The sequence below is a fragment of the Triticum urartu genome, chromosome 7, assembly GCF_003073215.2.
Source record: "Triticum urartu cultivar G1812 chromosome 7, Tu2.1, whole genome shotgun sequence".
NCBI lineage: Eukaryota > Viridiplantae > Streptophyta > Magnoliopsida > Poales > Poaceae > Triticum > Triticum urartu.
This window is the reverse complement of record NC_053028.1, coordinates 444,025,546-444,049,428: the sequence shown is the minus strand read 5'-3', so window position 1 is coordinate 444,049,428 and position 23,883 is coordinate 444,025,546. Positions and strand designations below refer to the sequence as shown.

At 47.0% G+C, this 23,883-nt stretch overlaps 1 protein-coding gene and 1 long non-coding RNA gene across 2 annotated transcripts; one reads left to right on the top strand and one right to left on the bottom strand.

Moving 5' to 3' along the window:
* Positions 1-18,085: 18,085 nt before the first annotated feature.
* Positions 18,086-19,993, top strand: LOC125521578 (putative cyclin-dependent kinase F-2). The gene has a single exon (XM_048686640.1). It carries the CDS (start codon positions 18,129-18,131, stop codon positions 19,221-19,223), a length of 1,095 nt encoding a protein of 364 aa, XP_048542597.1. The 5' UTR covers positions 18,086-18,128; the 3' UTR covers positions 19,224-19,993.
* An 886-nt stretch (positions 19,994-20,879) lies between these two features.
* Positions 20,880-22,675, bottom strand: LOC125521580. The gene is made up of 2 exons (XR_007289332.1): positions 22,156-22,675; positions 20,880-21,248 (listed from the first exon to the last, which is right to left on the bottom strand). It is a non-coding gene; the product is annotated as an uncharacterized LOC125521580 (long non-coding RNA).
* Between the last annotated feature and the right edge of the window lie 1,208 nt (positions 22,676-23,883).

The following is a 23,883-nucleotide window of genomic DNA, read 5'->3' as shown; positions in this document are numbered from 1 at the left end:
GGGCTTTGTCCAGCCTGTGTTAACATGTAAATGTAAGTGCATCCTTCTCAAGGCTTCAAACTTTGTTCTAGTATAGATTTGGATAGGCATCATTTCCTCCACTGCTGTTTACTTTGTTGTTTACATCTGATTGGATGCTTGCAACGACTACCAGTTTTAAATTGTAGTTGTAAAAACATGTTCCTTATGCAGAACAGATCCATTTATTTGCTTATATAATTGTGAAACATGTTATGTGTCTCCTTATTTCTCTTTCAGAGTCACATCTCTTATGCTAGGCAGAACTTTAGGGAAGATAGTGAGCCAAACCATCTTGAGGACAGCGAGATGACCCCAAGGTCCTGTCTTGATGAAGACAGTGAGTTGAAGCTACTCACCAGCAGGTGTGAGACAACCTCTGTGCAGTCGCTGCCTCAATCAGTTCGACTTCTTCAGTCTCAACTTAAAGCGAAAAGGCTTGCTTCAGCTCAGCTCTGACTTGAAGTCAAATATATAATGAAGATGTCATGGGACTACCATGCGTGCTATGGTGCCATACAGCTAGCGATAAAGCATCTATCATTGACACAATTTTGGTCTCATCAGCTTGTTCGGCTGCTTGCGGGGCCTGACCTTGCCAGGCCAAGTGCCTTCTGAAGTGCTCTCAGTTTTGTATATTCTTTTGTCGGTGAGTTTATATGCACTGGTGGCGACCTTTGATGCCCAGTGTATGTAATCCGCGGTCATGTTGCGCTTTATTATCACCGGTAGCGAACTTTGACTCCCAGTGGATGTAATATGTCGTAATTTCTTTATTGTATAGTCTAGGTTTATTCTTTGGTCAGTATGCTGTAATCTCAGTGTTGTCGGTCTTCAAGCCAGCCCGTTATCCATATGGGCCAAAACATGGGCCTATAATCATCTTGGGCCATTAGCAGGTCTAAACCTATAGTAGTTTCCCGCCTTTAACAGGCCGAGTAAAGTTCTGGCCAGCTGGGCCAGAGAATACCATGGGCTTTTAACAGGCAAAAACCTAGATTGGGCTAGCGTTGAGCCGAAAAATTCATGGGCCAATACAGGCCGAAACTGCCTAAGGCCCATGTTGGGCCCAAATGGGACGAGCAATTAACAGGCCAAAACATATCTCGGGCCTGTTTGGCACAATAAAATTATGGGTTTTAAGTAGGCCGGTGTCCACGCGAGCCATGGTCCCAAAAGTGTCACGGGCCATTATCAGATGGGCTGTAAGCAGGCCGGATTCAACGCGGGCTATAATTAGGCCCGACTGTTACACGGGCATTAACAGGCCGACAGGTAAGTTGGGCTGAAATTTATCCACAAAGACTACGGGCCATTCAGAGGCCTAAAGTTACTTCAGACAAGAAATAGCCCAGTTTCTGCATGGGCCGTTAAATGGCCTAAAGTTGAACTGGGCCAAGAACGTCCTAGATACTCCACGGGCCGCTAACAGGCCGAAACTATTATCAGGCCAAACTGGTAAGTGGGCATTTAACAGGCTGAAATACAAACATGTCTTAGAATGGGCCCAAAGGTACAGTGGCCTGTTAATGGGCCTGATCCGATATGGGCCGTAATTTGGCCCAAAACTCAGCAGGCTGTGAACGGGCCTGATCTTATATGGGGCTCAATTTGACCAAAAACATGGCAGGCTGTTAACGGGCCAGCCCACTAGTGCCTGAAAAAACATGGTGGGCCTTTAGATGGGTTGGCCTTTTCACTGGAATGGGCCTCTATTGGGCCATGCCATGTGTCGACGTATCATAGGCGCCTCCTGTCCAATGAGTGGATGACATCTGTCCCAACGAGGAGCTGACACGTGGTTCCGTCGGCCAATGAGAATTTTACACGTGGAAAATCCCCATTGGTCCGGGCTGTTAACGGGTTATCGGATCCAAAACCAGACCCGATAGCTTAATGCGAGCCGTTACGGTCGATGCCACGTGTCGGTCATCCTTGATGAAAGCACTTCTATGACACGTGATCTATCGTCATGGAAGTGGACACTTCCATGATGATAATTTTGGTAATGTCATGGAACACTTCTACGACAGCACAGGTATGACTATCTTGATTCTGTCATAAAATCGTCATGGATGTACATGCATGACAGAAAACGTGACCTATTGTGAAAAACACGTATCATCACAGAAGTGTCTTTTTTTGTAGTGTTAACGTTCGATGGCGCTTGGTATTATGAGTTTATGTGTTTTGATGTACCGGAGGAAGTTCGGAGTCCCGGATGTGACCACAGACATGACGAGGAGTCTCAAAATGGTCGAGACATGAAGATTGATATATTGGAAGGTTATGTTTGGACATCGGAATGGTTTCGGATGAGTTCGGGCATATACCGGCGTACCGAGGGTTACCGGAACCCCCGGGGGCTTAATGGGCCTATATGGGCTTTAGTGGAAGAGAGAGGAGGTGGCCAAGAGGTGGGGGCGCCCCCCCCCAAGCCCAATCCGAATTGGGAAGGGGGCCGGCCCCCCTTTCCTTCTTCTCCTCTTCCCCTTCCTTCCCCCTCCTATTAGGACTAGGAAAGGGGGGAAACCTACTCCTAGTAGGAGTAGGAATCCCCCCTTGGGGGCACACCATGAGGCCGGCCGGCCCCCTCCTCCCCTCCTTTATATACGGGGGAGGGAGGCACCCCATAGACACACAAGTTGACAATTGTTTTAGCCGTGTATGGTGCCCCCCTCCACAGATACACACCTCGGTCATATCGTCCTAGTGCTTAGGTGAAGCCCTGCGCTGGTAACTTCATCATCACCGTCAACACGTCGTCGTGCTGACGAAACTCTCCCTCGGCCTCAACTGGATCAAGAGTACGAGGGACGTCACCGAGCTGAACGTGTGCAGATCGCGGAGGTGTCGTGCATTCGGTACTTGATCGGTTGGATCGCGAAGACGTTCGACAACATCAACCGCATTTCTTAACGCTTCCGCTTTCGGTCTACGAGGGTACGTAGACACACTCACCCCTCTCGTTGCTATGCATCTCCAAGATAGATCTTGCGTGATCGTAGGATTTTTTTAAATATTGCGTTCCCCAACAATGGCATCAGAGCCAGGTTTATGCGTAGATGTTATATGCACGAGTAAAACACAAAGGATTTGTCGGTGTGGGTATATACATATTTCTTGCCGTCACTAGTTGTTTCTTGATTCGGCGGTATTGTTGGATGAAGCGGCCCGGACCGACATTACATGACCGCATTCATGAGACTGGTTCTACCGATGTGCTTTGCACACAGGTGGCTGGCTGGTGTCAGTTTCTCCAACTTTAGTTGAATCGGATTCGATGAACAGGGTTCTTTCTGAAGATCAAAAAGCAATCACTATACCACGTTGTGGTTTTTTATGTGTAGGTAAGAACGGTTCTTGCTAAGCCCGTAGCAGCCATGTAAAACTTGCAACAACAAAGTGGAGGACGTCTAACTTGTTTTTGCAGGGCACGTTGTGATGTGATATGGTCAAGACGTGATTATATGAATTGTTGTATGAGATGATCATGTTTTGTAACACAGTTATCGGCAACTGGCAGGAGCCATATGGTTGTTGCTTTATTGTATGAAATGCAATCGCCATGTAATTGCTTTACTTTATCACTAAGCGGTAGCGATAGTCGTAGAAGCAATAGTTGGCGAGACGACAACGATGCTACGATGGAGATCAAGGTGTCAAGCCGGTGACGATGGTGATCATGACGGTGCTTTGGAGATGGAGATCAAAGGCACAAGATGATGATGGCCATATCATATCACTTATATTGATTGCATGTGATGTTTATCCTTTATGCATCTTATTCTGCTTAGTATAGTGGTAGCATTATAAGATGATCTCTCACTAAATTTCAAGGTATAAGTGTTCTCCCTGAGTATGCACCGTTGCTACAGTTCGTCGTGCCGAGACACCACGTGATGATCGGGTGTGATAAGCTCTACGTTCACATAAAATGGGTGCAAGCCAGTTTTGCACAAGCAGAATACTCGGGTTAAACTTGACGAGCCTAGCATATGCAGATATGGCCTCGGAACACTGAGACCGAAAGGTCGAGTGTGAATCATATAGTAGATATGATCAATATAGTGATGTTCACCATTGAAAACTACTCCATCTCACGTGATGATCGGACATGGTTTAGTTGATATGGATCACGTGATCACTTAGATGATTAGAGGGATGTCTATCTAAGTGGGAGTTCTTAATTAATATGATTAATTGAACTTTAATTTATCATGAACTTAGTACCTGATAATACTTTTTTGCATGTCTATGTTGTTGTAGATAAATGGCCCATCTTGTTGTTCCGTTAAATTTTAATGTGTTCCTAGAGAAAGCTAAGTTGAAAGATGATGGTAGCAACTACACGGACTGGGTCCATAAATTGAGGATTATCCTCATTGCTGCACAGAAGAATTACATCCTGGAAGCACCGCTAGGTGCCAAACCCGCTGCAGGAGCAACTCCAGATGTTATGAACACCTGGCAGAGCAAAGCTAATGACCACTCGATGGTTTAGTGTGCCATGCTTTACAGCTTAGAACCGGGACTTCAACGATGTTTTGAACGTCATGGAGCATATGAGATGTTCCAGGAGTTGAAGTTAATATTTCAAGCAAACACCCGGATTGAGAGATATGAAGTCTCCAATAAGTTCTACAGCTGCAAAATTGAGGAGAATAGTTCTGTCAGTGAGCACATACTCAGAATGTCTGGGTACCACAATCACTTGACTCAGCTGGGATTTAATCTTCCAGTTGATAGTGTCATTGACATAGTTCTTCTGCCACCAAGCTACAAAAGCTTCGTGATGAACTATAATATGCAAGGGATGGATAAGACAATTCCCGAGCTCTTCGCGATGCTAAAGGTTGCGGAGGTAGAAATCAAGAAGGAGCATCAAGTGTTGATGGTCAACAAGACCACCAGTTTCAAGAAGAAGGGCAAAGGAACAAGGGGAACTTCAAGAAGAACGGCAAGCAAGTTGCTGCTCAAGTGAAGAAGCCCAAGTCTGGACCTAAGCCTGAGACTGAGTGCTTCTACTGCAAAGGGACTGGTCACTGGAAGCGGAACTGCCCCAAGTATTTGGCGGATAAGAAGGATGGCAAAGTGAAAGGTATATTTGATATACATATTATTGATGTGTACCTTACTAATGCTCGCAGTAGCGCCTGGGTATTTGATACTGTTTCTGTTGCTAATATTTTAAACTCGAGACAAGGGCTACGGATTAAGCGAAGATTGGCTAAGGTGTAACGCCCCGTGACCGATGTGCCAGGTGTCCTCCAGTTATTCGCTGTTGTTGCCTTGTCATTGCTTGCATTTCATGCATCTCGTATCATGTCATCATGTGCATCGCATTTGCATACATGTTCGTCTCATGCATCCAAGCATTTTCCCCGTTGTCCGTTTTGCAATCTAGCGCTCCTATGTCACCCGGTGTCCCTTTCTACCTCTTTTCGTGTGCGGGTGTTAAACGTTCTCGGATTGGACCGAGACTTGTCATGCGGCCTTGGGATACTACCGGTAGACCGCCTGTCAAGTTTCGTGCCATTTGGACTTCGTTTGATACTCCAACGGTTAATCAAGGGACCGAAAAGGCCTCGTGTGTGTTGCAGCCCAACACCCTTCCAAAGTGGCCCAAAACCCACCTAAACCCCCTTCATCATCTAGATCGTTCTATCACGATCGCGTGGCCGAAAACCGCACCTCATTTGAGCCTCCTAGCTCCCTCTACCTATAAATATGTGGCCTCCCCCGAAATTTTTGCGAACAAAACCCTAGATCCAACTCCCTCCTAGCCGCCGGACATGTCCGCCCGTCACCGGACGCGTCCACCGCCGCCGCCACGTCGCTCCGACCAATGGGGGCTCGCCACGTCATCGCCGTCGCTCCCTCGTCCAACCGCAGGCCGCCACCTGCCCCCGCCGTGCCCACTTCGCCACTGCGGCCCTGCAGGCCCATCCGGGGCCCGCCCGAGCCCGCGAGAGCCTGGACCGGCCCCCGTGCTCCGCCGCCCGAGCCTTCCCTGCGCTGCCACCTCGTGTATCACCGCTCGCCGTCGCCGGCCACCGCGCCCCGCCGCCTCCCATCCCGCGCCGCCTAGCTCCGCTGCCTCGCATCCCGCGCAACCGCGCGCCTCCGCCCGCCGCCTGGCCCTCCAGACCGCAGCGCCGCCCCGCCCGCAGGCTGCCGGCCGCAGCTCACCGTTCCGTTCCCGTGCCCCACCGTCGCCGGAGTCACGATGTCCGCCGGAGTCGCCGGCTTCGTTCTCCTCCACCGGTCCCGACCGGATCCCCGTCTATCTGCCGCCGTGCTGCACGGATCCGGTGGCCAGGCGGTCGGATCCTCTTGTTCGCCGCCCGTCTCCAAGGTCACCTCGGCTTTCGTGCCCTCGCCGGAGCTCCTCTCCGGTCAGATCCGGAGAAGATGGATCAGATCCACCAAGTCCACCAACCAAACGCGCGCCCCGTCGCAGATCTGCACCGCTCCTTTCCGGATCTCCCCGTCCCGTTGACTTTCTCGGAGAGGTCTATTTTCTTCTAAGTCCCAATAATATTTTGCATTTTTCAGTGCATCATAACTTTGCACCCGTTGCTCCGATTCGTGCATGTAGCATATCAAAATGTTCGTCTCGACGAGTACATCATTTCATCTCATTGCATCATTTTCATTTGAGCTCATCTTGGTGCCCGAAATGTCGTTGGAAGAGGGCTATGTGATGAATATGTCCGATCTGTTTCAGCAAATGGCCTTTTGTCATTTTTTCCATGATTAATGTGTCCATGATATGATCCTGAGCTCTACATATGTTTTGTAGAATGCCATGCCATCTTTACAGGGATGCATGCCATGTATTTTTGTGATATTTGTGGTGACTAGCACAAGCATGAAAGTAGCGTAATCGTTGATGCTGATTTCAGGGACTTAGAATTTCACTAAGTCCTTGTCCTGCTTTTGTGCTATAGCATATTTATCTTGATGCATTTAGATGGCTACTTGCTGATTATCGCAGGCCGGTGCCATATTTGTTTTGCTTGCCATTTTCAAACCGTGCATCCGATTCGGGTGATCTTTATATCGATTTCAACCGAAATCAACTCACCTTTCCAGTGGCACTCTTGGATTTCCAAGTTGAGGCCAGGTTCAATCATTACTTTCCAAATCATGCATATGCATCACACACCGCATCCCGCATATCATGCCTTGTTCGTGTGTTGGTTGTTTACTATGTTGTGTGCTTCTTTCCAGTGCTGCTTCTTCGGGTTGGTTCCAGTTATGTATTGTTTGTGAGGACCCGTTCGACTACGTCCGTTTGTCTTCTTCATGGACTCGTTCTTCTTCCTTGCAGGATTTCAGGCAAGATGACCATACCCTCGAAATCACTTCTATCTTTGCTTGCTAGTTGCTCGCTCTTTTGCTATGCCTATGCTACGATACCTACCACTTGCTTATCATGCCTCCCAATTGCCATGTCAAACCTCTAACCCACCATGTCCTAGCAAACCATTGTTTGGCTATGTTACCGCTTTGCTCAGCCCCTCTTATAGCATTGCTAGTTGCAGGTGAAGATTGGAGACCGTTCCTTGTTGGAACTTGTTTATTGTTGGGATATCACAATATTTATCTTGTTTATCTTAATGCACCTATATACTTGGTAAAGGGTGGAAGGCTCGGCCTTATGCCTGGTGTTTTGTTCCACTCTTGCCGCCCTAGTTTCCGTCATATCGATGTTATGTTCCCGGATTTTGCGTTCCTTACACGGTTGGGTTATAATGGGAACCCCTTGACAGTTCGCCTTGAATAAAACTCCTCCAGCAATGCCCAACCTTGGTTTTACCATTTGCCACCTAGCCTCTTTTTCCCTTGGGTTTCCGGAGCCCAAGGGTCATCTTTATTACCCCCCCCCCCCCCCCCCGGGGCCAGTGCTCCTCTGAGTGTTGGTCCACCTCGTCAGCCGCCGATGGCCACCAAGGGCAACTCTGGGCTGGCCTACCGGAAGTTTGGACAATCTGAGTGTGCCCTGAGAACGAGATATGTGCAGCTCCTATCGGGATTTGTCGGCACATTCGGGCGGTGTTGCTGGACTTGTTTTACCATTGCCGAGGATGTCTTGTAACCGGGATGCCGAGTCTGATCGGAATGTCTCGGGAGAAGGAATATCCTTCGTTGACCGTGAGAGATTGTGATGGGCTAAGTTGGGACTCCCCTACAGGGATTTTAACTTTCGAAAGCCGTGCCCGCGGTTATGGGCAGATGGGAATTTGTTAATGTCCAGTTGTAGAAAACCTGAAGTTGATCTTAATTAAAATACATCAACCGCGTGTGTAACCGTGATGGTCTCTTCTCGGTGGAGTCCGGGAAGTGAACATGGTGTTGGAGTAATGCTTGACGTAGGTTGTTCTAGGATCACTTCTTGATCATAGTTGTTCGACCGTGCTTTTGCCTTCTCTTCTCGCTCTAATTTGCGTATGTTAGCCACCAAATATGCTAGTCGCTTGCTGCAGTTCCACCTCATACTTTTTACCCTACCTATAAGCTTAAATAGTCTTGATCGCGAGGGTGTGAGATTGCTGAGTCCCCGTGACTCATAGATACTTCCAAACCCAGCTTGCAGGTGCCGTTGAACCGTGCAGATGACGCAACCAAGCTCAAGGAGGAGCTCTATGAAGATCGTATTCTTTATGTTGTTCCGTCTTCCAGTTGATCAGTAGTGGAGCCCAGTTGGGACGATCGGGGATCTATGTAGCATTTGGGGTAGTCTTCTTTTATTTTGGTTCCGTAGTCGGACCTTGAGTGTATTTGGATGAATTTAATGCTTTAATTCATGTATTGTGTGAAATGGCGATTGTAAGCCAACTATGTACCTTTTCCCTTATTCATTACATGGGTTGTTGTGAAGATTACCTCACTTGCGACATTGCTTTCAATGCGGTTATGCCTCTAAGTCGTGCTTCGACACGTGGGAGATATGGCCGCATCGAGGGCGTTACATAAGGACGAGGTGACAATGCGCGTGGGAAATGGTTCCAAAGTCGATGTGATCGCCATCGACACGCTACCTCTACATCTACCTTCAGTATTAGTTTTAGACCTGAATAATTGTTATTTGGTGCCAGCGTTAAGCATGAATATTATATCTCTATCTTGTTTGATGCGAGACGGTTATTCATTTAAATCAGAGAATAATGGTTGTTCTATTTATATGAGTAATATCTTTTATGGTCATGCACCCTTGATGAGTGGTATATTTTTACTAAATCTTGATAGTAGTGATACACATATTGATAGTATTGAAGCCAAAAGATATAAGTTTAATAATGATAGTGTAACTTATTTATGGCACTACCGTTTAGGTCATATTGGTATAAAGCGCATGAAGAAACTCCATCCTGATGGGCTTTTGGAATAACTTGATTATGAATCACTTGATGCTTGTGAACCATGCCTCATGGGCAAGATGACTAAGACTCTGTTCTCCGGAACAATAGAACGAGCAACAGACTTATTGGAAATAATACATATTGATGTATGCGGTCCGATGAGTGTTGATGCTCGTGGCGGGTATCGTTATTTTCTGACCTTCACAGATGATTTGAGTAGATATGGGTATATCTACTTGATGAAACATAAGTATAAATCATTTGAAAAGTTCAAAGAATTTTAGAGTGAAGTGGAAAATCATCGTAACAAGAAAATAAAGTTTCTACGATCTGATCGTGGAGGAGAATATTAGACTTACGAGTTTGGTCTTCATTTGAAACAATGCAAAATAGTTTCGCAACTCACGCCACCTGGAACACCACGGCGTAATGGTGTGTCCGAACGTCGTAACCGCACTTTATTAGATATGGAACGATCTATGATGTCTCTTACTGATTTACCGCTATTGTTTTGGGGTTATGCTTTAGAGACGGTTGCATTCACGTTAAATAGGGCACCATCAAAATCCGTTGAGACGACACCATATGAACTATGGTTTGGCAAGAAACCCAAGTTGTCATTTCTTAAAGTTTGGGGCTGCGATGCTTATATGAAAAGGCTTCAACCTGATAAGCTCGAACCCAAATCGGAGAAATGTGTCTTCATAGGATACCCAAAGGAGACTGTTGGGTACACCTTCTATCATAGATCCAAAGGCAAGATATGTGTTGCTAAGAATTGATCCTTTCTAGAGAAGGAGTTTCTCTCGGAAGAAGTGAGTGGGAGGAAAGTAGAACTTGATGAGGTAATTGTACCTGCTCCCGAATTGGAAAGTAGTTCATCACAGAAATCAGTTCCAGTGATTCCTACACAAATCAGTGAGGAAGTTAATGATGATGATCATGAGACTTCAGATCAAGTTACTACCGAACCTCGTAGGTCAACCAGAGTACGATCCGCACCAGAGTGGTACGATAATCCTATTCTGGAGGTCATGTTACTTGACCATGACGAACCTACGAACTATGAGGAAGCGATGATGAGCCCAGATTCCGCGAAATGGCTTGAGGCCATGAAATCTGAGATGGGATCCATGTATGAGAACAAAGCGTGGACTTTGGTTGACTTGCCCGATGATCGGCAACCAATAGAGAATAAATGGATCTTCAAGAAGAAGACTGATGCTGGCGGTAATGTTACTATCTACAAAGCTCGACTTGTTGCGAAAGGTTTTCGACAAGTTCAAGGAGTTGACTACGATGAGACCTTCTCACCCGTAGCGATGCTTAAGTCTATCCGAATCATGTTAGCAATTGCCACATTTTATGATTATGAAATTTGGCAAATGTATGTCAAAACTGCATTCCTTAATGGATATCTTAGAGAAGAGTTGTATATGATGCAACCAGAAGGTTTTATCGATCCAAAAGGTGCTAACAAAGTGTGCAAGCTCCAGCGATCCATTTATGGACTGGTGCAAGCCTCTCGGAGTTGGAATATACGCTTTGATAGTGTGATCAAAGCATATGGTTTTATACAGACTTTTGGAGAAACCTGTATTTACAAGAAAGTGAGTGGGAGCTCTGTAGCATTTCTAATATTATATGTGGATGACATATTGTTGATTGGAAATAATACAGAATTTCTGGATAGCATAAAAGGATACTTGAATAAGAATTTTCAATGAAAGACCTCGATGAAGCTGCTTATATATTGGGCATCAAGATCTATAGAGATAGATCAAGACGCTTAATTGGACTTTCACAAAGCACATACCTTGATAAAGTTTTGAAGAAGTTCAAAATGGATCAGTCAAAGAAAGGGTTCTTGCCTGTGTTACAAGGTGTGAAGTTGAGTCAGACTCAATGCCCGACCACTACAGAAGATAGAGAGAAAATGAAAGCCATTCCCTATGCCTCAGCCATAGGTTCTATCATGTATGCAATGCTGTGTACCAGACGTGATGTGTGCCTTGCTATAAGTTTAGTAGGGAGGTACCAAAGTAATCCAAGAGTGGATCACTGGACAACGGTCAAGAACATCCTGAAATACCTGAAAAGGACTAAGGATATGTTTCTCGTTTGTGGAGGTGACAAAGAGCACATCGTAAATGGATACGTCGATGCAAGCTTTGACACTGATCCGGATGACTCTAAGTCACAAACCGGATGCATATTTATATTGAATGGTGGAGCTGTCAATTGTTGCAGTTCCTAGAAGAGCTTCTTGGCAGGATCTACGTGTGAAGCGGAGTACATAGTTGCTTCGGAAGCAGCAAATGAAGGAGTCTGGATGAAGGAGTTCATATCCGATCTAGGTGTAATACCTAGTGCATCGGGTCCAATGAAAATCTTTTGCGACAATACTGGAGCAATTGCTGTTGGGGAACGTAGTAATTTCAAAAAAATTCCTACGCACACGCAAGATCATGGTGATGCATAGCAACGAGAGGGGAGAGTGTGATCTACGTACCCTTGTAGACCGACAGCGGAAGCGTTAGCACAATGCGGTTGATGTAGTCGTACGTCTTCACGGCCCGACCGATCAAGCACCGAAACTATGGCACCTCCTAGTTCTAGCACACGTTCAGCTCGATGACGATCCCCGGACTCCGATCCAGCAAAGTGTCGGGGAAGAGTTCCGTCAGCACGACGGCGTGGTGACGATCTTGATGTACTACTGTTACAGGACTTCGCCTAAGCACCGCTACAATATTATCGAGTACTATGGTGGAAGGGGGCACCGCACACGGTTAAGAATATGATCACGTGGATCAACTTGTGTCTCTAGGGGTGCCCCTTGCCCCCGTATATAAAGGATCAAGGGGGGGTGCGGCCGGCCAGGAGGAGGGCGCGCCAGGAGGAGTCCTACTCCCACCGGGAGTAGGATTCCCCCCCCCCTTTCCTAGTTGGAATAGGATTCGGGAGGGGGAAAGAGGAGAGAGAGAAGGAAGGGGGGCGCCGCCCCCCTCTCCTTGTCCTATTCGGACTAGGGGGGAGGGGCGCGCAGCCCAGCCCTGGCCACCTCTCCTCTCTTCCACTAAAGCCCACTAAGGCCCATATACCTCCTGGGGGGTTCCGGTAACCTCCCGGTAATCCGGTAAAATCCCGATTTCACCCGGAACACTTCCGATATCCAAATATAGGCTTCCAATATATCAATCTTTATGTCTCGACCATTTCGAGACTCCTCGTCATGTCCTTGATCATATCCGGGACTCCGAACAAACTTCGGTACATCAAAACTCATAAACTCATAATATAACTGTCATCGAAACCTTAAGCGTGCGAACTCTACGGGTTCGAGAACAATGTAGACATGACCGAGACACGTCTCCAGTCAATAACCAATAGCGGAACCTGGATGCTCATATTGGCTCCTACATATTCTACGAAGATCTTTTATCGGTCAGACCGCATAACAACATACGTTGTTCCCTTTGTCATCGGTATGTTACTTACCCGAGATTCGATCGTCGGTATCTCAATACCTAGTTCAATCTTGTTACCGGCAAGTCTCTTTACTCGTTCCGTAATACATCATCTCACAACTAACTCATTAGTTGCAATGCTTGCAAGGCTTATGTGATGTGCATTACCGAGAGGGCCCAGAGATACCTCTCTGACAATCGGAGTGACAAATCCTAATCTCAAAATACGCCAGCCCAACATGTACCTTTGGAGACACCTGTAGAGCACCTTTATAATCACCCAGTTACGTTGTGACGTTTGGTAGCACACAAAGTGTTCCTCCGGCAAACGGGAGTTGCATAATCTCATAGTCATAGGAACATGTATAAGTCATGAAGAAAGCAATAGCAGCATACTAAATGATCGGGTGCTAAGCTAATGGAATGGGTCATGTCAATCAGATCATTCACCTAATGATGTGATCCCATTAATCAAATAACAACTCTTTGTCTATGGTTAGGAAACATAACCATCTTTGATTAACGAGCTAGTCAAGTAGAGGCATACTAGTGACACTCTGTTTGTCTATGTATTCACACATGTATTATGTTTCCGGTTAATACAATTCTAGCATGAATAATAAACATTTATCATGATATAAGGAAATAAATAATAACTTTATTATTGCCTCTAGGGCATATTTCCTTCAATTGCCTTGGCGAACGAATCCAGATTTCACAAGAGAATCAAACACATCAAGAGACGCTTCAATTCCATCCGTGATCAAGTCAAGGAGAGAGACATAGAGATTTGCAAGATACATATGGATCTGAATGTTGCAGATCCGTTGACTAAGCCTCTCTCATGAGCAAAACATGATCAGCGCCAAGACTCGATGGGTGTTAGAATCATTACTATGTAATCTAGATTATTGACTCTAGTGCAAGTGGGAGACTGAAGGAAATATGCCCTAGAGGCAATAATAAAGTTGTTATTTATATTTCCTTATATCATGATAAATGTTTATTATTCATGCTAGAACTGCATTAACCGGAAACTTAGTACATGTGTGAATACATAGACAAACAGAGTGTCACTAGTATGCCTCTACTTGACTAGCTCGTTAATCAAATATGGTTAAGTTTCCTAGCCATAGACATGAGTTGTCATTTGATGAACGGGATCACATCATTAGAGAATGATGTGATTGACTTGACCCATCCGTTAGCTTAGCACTATGATCGTTTAGTTTATTGCTATTGCTTTCTCCATAACTTATACATGTTCCTATGACTATGAGATTATGCAACTCCCGAATACCGGAGGAACACTTAGTGTGCTATCAAACGTCACAACGTAACTAGGTGATCATAAAGATGCTCTACAGGTGTCTCCACTGGTGTTTGTTGAGTTGGCATAGATCGAGATTAGGATTTATCACTCCGATTGTCGGAGAGGTATCTCTTGGCCCTCTCGGTAATGCGCATCACTATAAGCCTTGCAACAATGTGTCTAATGAGTTAGCTGCGGTATGTTGCATTACGGAACGAGTAAAGAGACTTCTCGGTAACGAGATTGAACTAGTTATGATGATACCGACGATCAAATCTCGGGCAAGTAACATACAGATGACAAAGGGAACAACGTATGTTGTTATGCGGTTTGGCTGATAAAGTTCTTCGTAGAATATGTAGGAACCAATATGAGCATCCAGGTTCCGCTATCAGTTATTGACCGGATATGAGTCTCGGTCATGTCTACATAGTTCTCGAACCCGTAGGGTCTGCACGCTTAACGTTCGATGACGATCGGTATTATGAGTTTATGTGTTTTGATGTACCGAACGTAGTTCGGATTCCCGGATGTGATCACGGACATGACGAGGAGTCTCGAAATGGTTGAGACATGAAGATTGATATATTGGAAGGTTATGTTTGGACACCGGAATGGTTTCGGATGAGTTCGGGTATATACCGGAGTACCGGGGGGTTACCGGAACCCCTCGGGGGCTTAATGGGCCTACATGGGCTTTAGTGGAAGAGAGAGGAGGCGGTCAAGAGGTGCCCCCCCCCAAGCCCAATCCGAATTGGGAAGGGGGCCGGCCCCCCTTTCCTTCTTCTCCTCTTCCCCTTCCTTCCCCCTCCTATTAGGACTAGGAAAGGGGGGAAACCTACTCCTAGTAGGAGTAGGAATCCCCCCTTGGGGGCGCACCATGAGGCCGGCCGGCCCCCTCCTCCCCTCCTTTATATACGGGGGAGGGGGCACCCCATAGACACACAAGTTGACAGTTGTTTTAGCCGTGTGCGGTGCCCCCCTCCACAGATACACACCTCGGTCATATCATCGTAGTGCTTAGGCGAAGCCCTGCGTCGGTAACTTTATCATCACCGTCAACACGTCGTCGTGCTGACGAAACTCTCCCTCGGCCTCAACTGGATCAAGAGTACGAGGGACGTCACCAAGCTGAACGTGTGCAGATCGCGGAGGTGCCGTGCGTTCGGTACTTGATCGGTTGGATCGCAAAGACGTTCGACTACATCAACTGCGTTTCTTAATGCTTCCGCTTTCGGTCTACGAGGGTACGTAGACACACTCTCCCCTCTCATTGCTATGCATCTCCTAGATAGATCTTGGGTGATCGTAGGATTTTTTTGAAATACTGCGTTCCCCAACAGATACTATGTTCATGCTTTGTCAGATGATGACTTCTGCTCATCATCGATAGCAATCAGTGTATTCAAGCAGTATAACTGTATATGGTTGTTATTGACCAAGGAGGTGGAGACAACCTAAAAAGATCGATTCTTGTAGAAGATTTTCACTTTAATACTTCTTGACATAAGTTTTGCATTAGCTAATTATTAATTAGCGTAGCTGTTAGTGTTATCAGGTGCTTATCAGTGACATGAGGCATATGCACTACTAGGTTGCACAGACTAGGGGCTTAGAAATGAACTGCCGGATATCAAAGATTCTGGTCTTAAGATTGAAGACTTGGGGTCCTATGGAGGAACCAGTTTGAAGTCAGCAAGCACATCATTAATTCTACAATTACTATTCAACATCATTTTCTGTTGTTGTGGTTTCTATAGTCAAGTCAAACAGTTTTGCTTTGCTGTTATTTCAGCAAAAACTACGCTTTTTTCCATGCAGTTTTAATAAATTTCCTAGTCAACTGGTTCTGGCAGGATATGAAGCTTGATATAAGCTCTGTCATATAGTCCAGCAGAAAAGATGTTTATCATGCACGGTCTTGTGTAGATTCGGGCGTGAGACTCTTTTATGCAGATTTGTAAGTGTACTATTCAACTATTCATCACAGTATTGTGCACTGTCAGGCTCCTCCTACTAGGGAAAGGGAGCCTCCCACTACAATTCTAGTGAGAAACTATCTAAACCATTGATACCTGACTGACGAAACTGACAAAGTGTCAAATGTTAACTGAAGAGGAGTGTAGAGAACCCGACGTGCACGCTGAGCTATCATGTGGTTCTCAGTTCTCACCTGCTGACGTCTTGCATCAGTGGAAAGGATTTTGTGCAAACGCCTACTACTTGCCAAAGGAATAATTGCATGGTGAGAGCAGTTTAGGTCAACTGTGTTGTTCTTTTTTTATCTCAAAATCTGAACCAAATTCGCTAAAACTGACGTTGCATGTCACCGATGAAAGCCTTGCATCCTAAACAGAGGAAATTCAGAGGAACCATTTTCAGCACATAAGAGGTTTGTTTGTAGCAGCATCTTTAACATGCGCTACCTGTTAGCTGTGGGGTCAACCGACCCCATAGCTTTTCAGCAAAATAGCCTAAAAATACTGTACAATTATTGTTCATTGAGAAGAAAAACATTCAGAAAATTAGGCTGGCTTCGCCGCTCGGACTCTACGATTGTGCAACGAATGAATCTTTATGACCATTTGAACTCCAATGGTAAAGCGCTTGCGGTAAAATGTACATGAAATAAAACTTTTTATGTACAACAAATTCTACCGGCAGTTCGATTAAGCAAGTACTACCTCTGTAAAACTGTTATAAGATCGTTTAGATCACTATAGAGGGAGTATCTACCTCCTATCATGGCAATAGAGTTAATAAAATTAAACGTGGGGTGTACCAAGGCCTCTTAAGAACTTGTGATGTTCTTTGGTTGGGCCTTGTTGGCGAGCAAAATAGAGTTTTTCTTAATGGGGAAAGCCTCTAATCACCCTGCGCATTGCAGCTCCCGTGTCCGCCACCTTCCATGCACGTTGCATGCCCCACGGACCACCACCACTAGATTTGCAAATGGCCCGTTGTTGCAATCTTACCACCGCAGTAGTTGGTCTGTTGCAGACCGAGGAAGACGAAGGCGAGGCGGCGACATCCAGATCTCTGCGGCGCCGAACAAGAAACGTGCATTATCTGATGCTTCGGCGTTGGCGCCAACAACTGTCCACCTCGTCGAGGAGGAGGATGGGGTGGCGAGGCTGCAGCCAGGGTCGGGCGCACTTGTAGCCGTTGTCGCTTGCCTCCACCACGACCGTCGGCCGAGCGTGGTGCGCCCACCTCGCCGGAGAAGAGGATGCGACAAGCGACCTAGTCGGAGATTTGGCGCTCACCGGCGGTGGGGATGGGCGGCGCTACCCCCTCCCTCACCACCGTTCAACGGGAGCTCGCAACAAATGATCACCGGTGAATTTTTTGCAACATCCTCTTTCTTGCTAGAAAGATTTTGTAACATCCTCTCCGTTGCAAGAAAGATTCTGCAACATCACTAATATTGCAGAACTTTCTTCCGTATATAAAGTAAAGTGATGACAAAAAAAACTACAACAATACCTCCGTCGTCAAGAAAAAAAGACCTACCATAATACGTCTGTCACATAAATCCTGCAACATGAACATGAATTTAGTTGCAAATGTTCGAACGCAACATCATCTTTGTTGCAAAGCTGACAGCTGAATCTGACGGCCATCCAATGGCTTGCTATGGGGTTAAGATTCGCCAGCCAACTCGTAGCGTTGCTTTTTTATTTTTGTTTTTGTTTTTTTAGATAGCGTTGCCCTTTCTTAATTGAGAATTGCGTAATAGAGTTGATCAAATTAATCAGCAATATAGATCGGTCTTGACGCCGAGTCGGAGTGTGGGTTCAAGCCCAGTACCGCCCGCAGTCGGTATCCTAGACAAATCAACCTTTTCCCAACGTGGATGTACATATATATATACGTCAACTAGTTGTATCTCCACCTCCCTGCCTAAACTCGTTACTTGCCTCCCTGGCGATCGAATCTGCGTGCGCCGGCACGGACGCCATGGCAGCTTCCGCCGGAAAGAAAGAGGCCGCCTGGCCTGCCACCATGGCGCGGTACGAGCGGCTGGAGAAGCTGGGTGCGGGCATCAACGGCGAAGTGTTCAAGGCGTGGGACACCCAGGACAACCTGATCGTCGCCGTCAAGCGGCTCAGCGGGAGCGGTGACGACGGCTTCATTATTTCCGGCCTACCGGAGGTCATGCGGGAGGCCATGTGCCTGGGCTCGTGCCGCGGCATCCCCTCGATCGTGCAGCACCGCCGGACCTACGCTGACGCATGCCAAGGCGAGGCCAGCGATTCCTTCATCGTGATGGACTACGTGGGGCGCCTCAACCTACGTGGCTACATGCAGCGCCGGGTCCGTCGTCGGCGGCCATTCTCCGAGGACGAGGTGCGCCGGATCATGAAGCAGCTCGTGGAGGGGGTGAAGGCCGTGCACGGCGTGGGCGTCCTGCACCTCGACATCAAGCCGGAGAACGTGCTCCTGGACGACGGCACCGAGGACAGGAAGCAGAAGCCCAAGAAGGGGGCCGTTGAAGCCGATGTTGGCGGCGAGGTCAAGGACGACCGCATAGTCTACAAGATCGGCGATTTCGGGATGTCCACGAAAGGGCGGGGCAAGAAGCAGCCGGAGGTGACTATTCTGACGCCGTACAGCGCGCCGGACCTCCTCCTGCACTCGCGCGACTACGACGATCGCGTGGACACGTGGGGGCTCGGATGCATAATGGCCGACCTCCTCTCGGGCACCGGCGCCTCCACGTTCGACGGCGAGTCGGACATAGAGATCATGGCTAAAGTGTTTGGCATCGTCGGCACGTTCGGAATCAAGGAGTGGTCTGGATACTCGGGGCTGGCGGCAGACCGGAAGTCGAAGCTGCCGGGCGACGGAGGCATTAGCCGCCTTCGGCACAAGTTTCCCCGTCGCAAGTTGTCGTCGGCCGGGTTCGAGGTGCTCAGCGGGCTGCTGGAGAGCAACCCGGAGAAGCGGCTTACCGCAGCGGACGCGCTCAAGAAGCCTTGGTTCGGCAAACAACGACGTGGCTTTGCCGGTTTCTTCAAGTCGTGCATGGTTGGAGTCCTACCGGAGATTTAGAATTAACTAGAAGCATAGGCGCGCGTTGCCGCACCGTTCTTCTTTTAGCTCGTTGTGTTCCCTTATTCACGAAAGCGATAACAGTCATTATATTGTCATTGTAATCGGAGTGCCTTGGTTATCTGACTGCTTTGCAGCTCAAAGGAGAATGAAAGACATGTTTTTTTTATGAAAAAAAAATGAAAGACAAGTGGGGTAAACACCATGTTGTGATGCAGCTTACAGTTAAAAAAGGTCTTCTTTTAAGGACTCATGATTATCATGAGATTTGTTTTTTTTACAAATGCACAGTAACATTCAGCATAGTCTCTCTTAGGGCCTGTTTGGTTTCAATAAGTCACCTAACTTAAAACCAGTGACTTATAAGTCACGTCTGTTTAGTTGTCACCTGACTTATAAGTCACCTGACCACACCTTCCCACCTTGTTTTTTTATGTAAAGGTGGTGGGACCCATGCAAAAGGGGGTGACTTAGTTTTAAGTTGGGGTGGAGCAACTTATGACTTATAAGTTAGGATGACTTATAAGTTGGGTCTGTTTGGTAAAATAAGTCATTTTTTTCACTTTTCGGCTTATAAGTTGGTGACTTATTTGGAACCAAACAGGGTCTTATTTGCTGCAATCAAGTTTACAATTTGTTATGCACATGTTCTACATTCAGAGGACATGAATATGTACAAACTCCAATTCTACTCATGAAAAATTATAATTGCCTAAAAAATATTCTCAACCATGACTCTGGTGGAACTAAAACAGAAAATACATGATAGCTTCCTTTATGAAGATGTAGATACAACACCCAGAGATCAACTCACAATGGAATAGATGCTTCCATAATGTGTCATTGGGCATGTAGTTAGCACCAACCAAGCAATCTTTCACCAGCTTCGCAACAACCAAGAAATTTATGAATCTTTTGTTCCAGAGCTACCCTATAGATTTAGCTTCTTCCTGAAAGAATAGAAACATTTTCCAGGGCTAACTCACCGGTTTTGAATGTTGTACTGGACCAGTTGCAAAATTTGAATAAAGATTCTAGTCCATTCAAAAGGACACAATTTGATATTATTCTGAACTCCCTTTTGTGTTGAAGTTAGCTGACGCCTGACATAGAGTAAGCAAAAATTGGTAGCTAATTGTAGCAGCCAGTGCATGTGTATAGACATAGCAAGGAACATCAATCCATCTTAACAAAGCAAAAAGGAGAGGGCACATTTTGGTTTTGCCGAAAACTACGATTTTAGGATTGATAGAGATGCCAATGAAGTTATTTGGCAACTAAGTACAGATACAACAGTCCAGACACTGCTAGACCATTAGAAAAATACAAATAATCCATGAATGTGTCAACAGTTTTTCAATATTAAAAGTACATGAACATAGTTTGCATGAACATGACAACACTTCATTTTTGTACTGTTGGTTAGCTTCAAAGAGATGACTTTTCATTAGACCAAAAAAGGCAACATCTTTATAGCATCAATATCATTCTTAGAACATGCAAATTCAAGTCCAGTTTCAATCAAGGGACAGAAACAGATCACTAATAAATGGAACCGGTGCTAGCTCGTGCATTCAGATCTAGAAAAATAATGATAAACAACAAAATGATGGAAACATGAACAAAGCATACAGATTAAACCAATAAATCTCAGTACCTTTTCTTTAGTGCATGCATTCTGACTAATTTTGCTCTGTGTTCCACCTTTTATCAGTATATATCATTTGTGCTATTCAGAGTGTATCATCTTCTCTTGAGTATCAGAAGAAAGATTGACAATGTGTCAATTCCAAACTCCAAAGCATACCTTGTTGTTGGCAGATGACTCGTAAGCAGCAAATTAATTTGTTGATGGCCTAAAATGTTGATTTGTATGAAGTCTTGATAGCTTAGAATGTGGTACATATTCTGATTTACAACTGATTTAATTGCGGGAACAAGTCGTGCTGGAATGATTTTGCCAACACTGTTGTTGAAGAGCCCCTGGACATGGTTGATGCTGCACCTATTATTGCGGTGAAGAACCTGAAAGCATCTGACTTTCAGGTTAGGATCCAATCAAACTTTTTCTGGATTAACCATGAGATCTTATTTGTGCTAACAACTTGTTGCTAGAAACAATTTGTTGCTAGATATCAAAAGAAAAAAAACAACTTGTTGCTATATTTGTCTACCAGGTGTGTTTGTTTCTACAGTCAGCAAAAGCACACTTGTGATTAACCCAGAGTTTCCTGAGACCGGAAAATCTTATCAAGTCAGTTGATTTTCTTTGAAGCTTTGACGCAATTGAGTGTAAACCGAAACAAATACAAGAGTCACAACTAATGCAACATGTTGAGACTACTGGCCCCGGGGATCAGTTGTGAGGCACATCTGAAGGTGAACTTTATCTGCATCCAAGCAAGCATCATCGTTTGACAAAAAATGAAAAATGAAAACATATAGCATGACTTTGCGTACTGCAGTATAAGTTCATAAATCACCTACTACCAAGAATTCATTCATCGACAACTTTGGAAAAACATTAATCAGAACTAAGGAGGGATTCATTGTGGCGGCATACTCGCAGACGAACTGCCCGTCGTGAATGGCCTCGGCGGCGTGCAGCGCCCACCCTTTCTTCCGTTGGTGCACAACGCGCAACCGTATTGTGACGCCGCGCTATGTCCGCTGGTTCTCGCACGAGGTTCAACGCGCGAACCCGTCACCGCACCCATCCTCTGCCCCGAGGCATCCGCCGCCTCGACAACGGAGTTGGCACACACGCACCCCTCGCTGCTGCCGCACACCCGATGTGCGCAACCCAGCCAAGGGGAGACCTAGGTCGGGGCGGGGCCAAGCGTTCGGGACCGTGTGCAGCCCCACGGCTGTGCGTGGAAGGAGGAAACGGAAGGAGGACGTGTAGATGCGGGAGAAGGCTTGTAGGGAGTACCTGGTACTGGTAGCGACAGTGGGTTGGAGGAGGCACTGGGTCTCAGGAGGATGCGGGAGGCGGCGCCTTGGAGCTCGGGGAGGACATATACTGCAGAGGCGAGGAACTCGGGGTGGACCAACCTCCACGGTGGATCACGGATCTGGACGCTGGACGCCGGGTCAAGCATTCTTCTCAGAGTTCCTCCATGTTCTGGCCAAGGGGTACTGCCATCGTGCCGCGGGGAGTCGGCCCGAGGCCGAGGACCACACCGCGAGGCCGCACCACCGTCGGGAAGAGGCAGTAGAGCCGCGCGCTGCCGCGCTGCGTTAGGTGGTAGCGCCGTGGTCTGTGCGGATCAGGGCGTGGGGGCGTGTGCCGGCTTGGCGAGTGTTTGAGGGCGGACACGATTTGTGGCTTGAGGAAGCCCATAATCGTGGCTACAGGCGGGCGGCGGCTGACCATCGGGATCCCTAGCCGCCTCTCGTTGCGTTCGTTTGTTCGGCTGAGCGAGAATGAAACAGAGGCGGCGTGGACCAGGTGTGACGGTCGGTATCTCGCTTTGACTGGAGAGATCCACCTCGCTTTGTTTAACTGACAAATGTGGTCCACACACCGCTTAAAAGCCTCGATGCATCACAGGGCTGTAATTTTTGGGAGCTTAGAGCAGGTCTAACACAGCCCTCAAACTAGTCAAACCTTCAAAATAACTGTCAGTTTGAGGATCGAGCTAAAAAAAAGACGCAGATCAGAACCCTCAAAAAAAATTCCAGGCCGAACCCTCAAGTTCGAGGCCAACCTGCAGCAGTGAGGGTCTGTGCCAATTTCCCAGGCCGAACCCTCACTCGGTCAACGTCTGCGCGGGAGGGAAATTTCCCCCACCTTCCTCCCTCCTCCTCCACCCGACCTCGAGCCGCCGGCGCCGGCATCGCCGATTCGGCCGCCACCGCCGCGTCGCCACCCCCCCCCCCCCCCCCCCCCCCCCCCCCCCCCCCCCCCCCCCCCCCCCCCCCCGCCCCGTTTTGGCCGCTGCACCGCCGCCCGATTTGCCCGAGCTCGCCTCCGCCCCGCCGCCCCGATTTGGCCGCCGACCCGCCACCCTGTCGTCCGCCTCCGGCCCCCGGCCTCCCCGTTGTCCGCCTCCCCGCCTCAATGTGCTTCAAAGGTCCCCTTTATTTGCAAGACTAGCTTCAGGTGATGCTCCAACTTGCAATTACAAGGTCATGGACAATGAGTACACAATGAGATACTATCTCACCAATGGCATTTATCCTGAGTGGGCAACACTTATGAAGTCCATTAAAGAGAAGGGAGGGGTGCCCTTATCCCAAAAAGAAGCTAATTTCACGAGGGCACAAGAATCAGCCCGCAAAGACATTGAGAGAGCTTTCGGTGTTTTGCAAGCAAGATTTGCCATTGTTCGGGGTCCAGCTCATTTTTGAGACAAGAAAACCCTTGTGAACATCATAAAGTGTTGTGTCATTCTACACAACATGATACTCGAGGATGAGAGGGGGTTAAACTTGCCATGTTTCTATGATAATGTTGGTACTCGAGTGCAACCGGAGAGGAACCCTGATCGCATTCAAGCTTTTCTTCAAACACATCGGGATATTGAAAATGCCAACACTCATACCCAGCTCCGCAATGATCTGGTCGAGCACCACTGGCAGCTGCTTGGCCGTCGCCAATGATGGCCTATTTGATTCAAACATGTCCTATTTCATTACATGTCCTATTTGTGATACA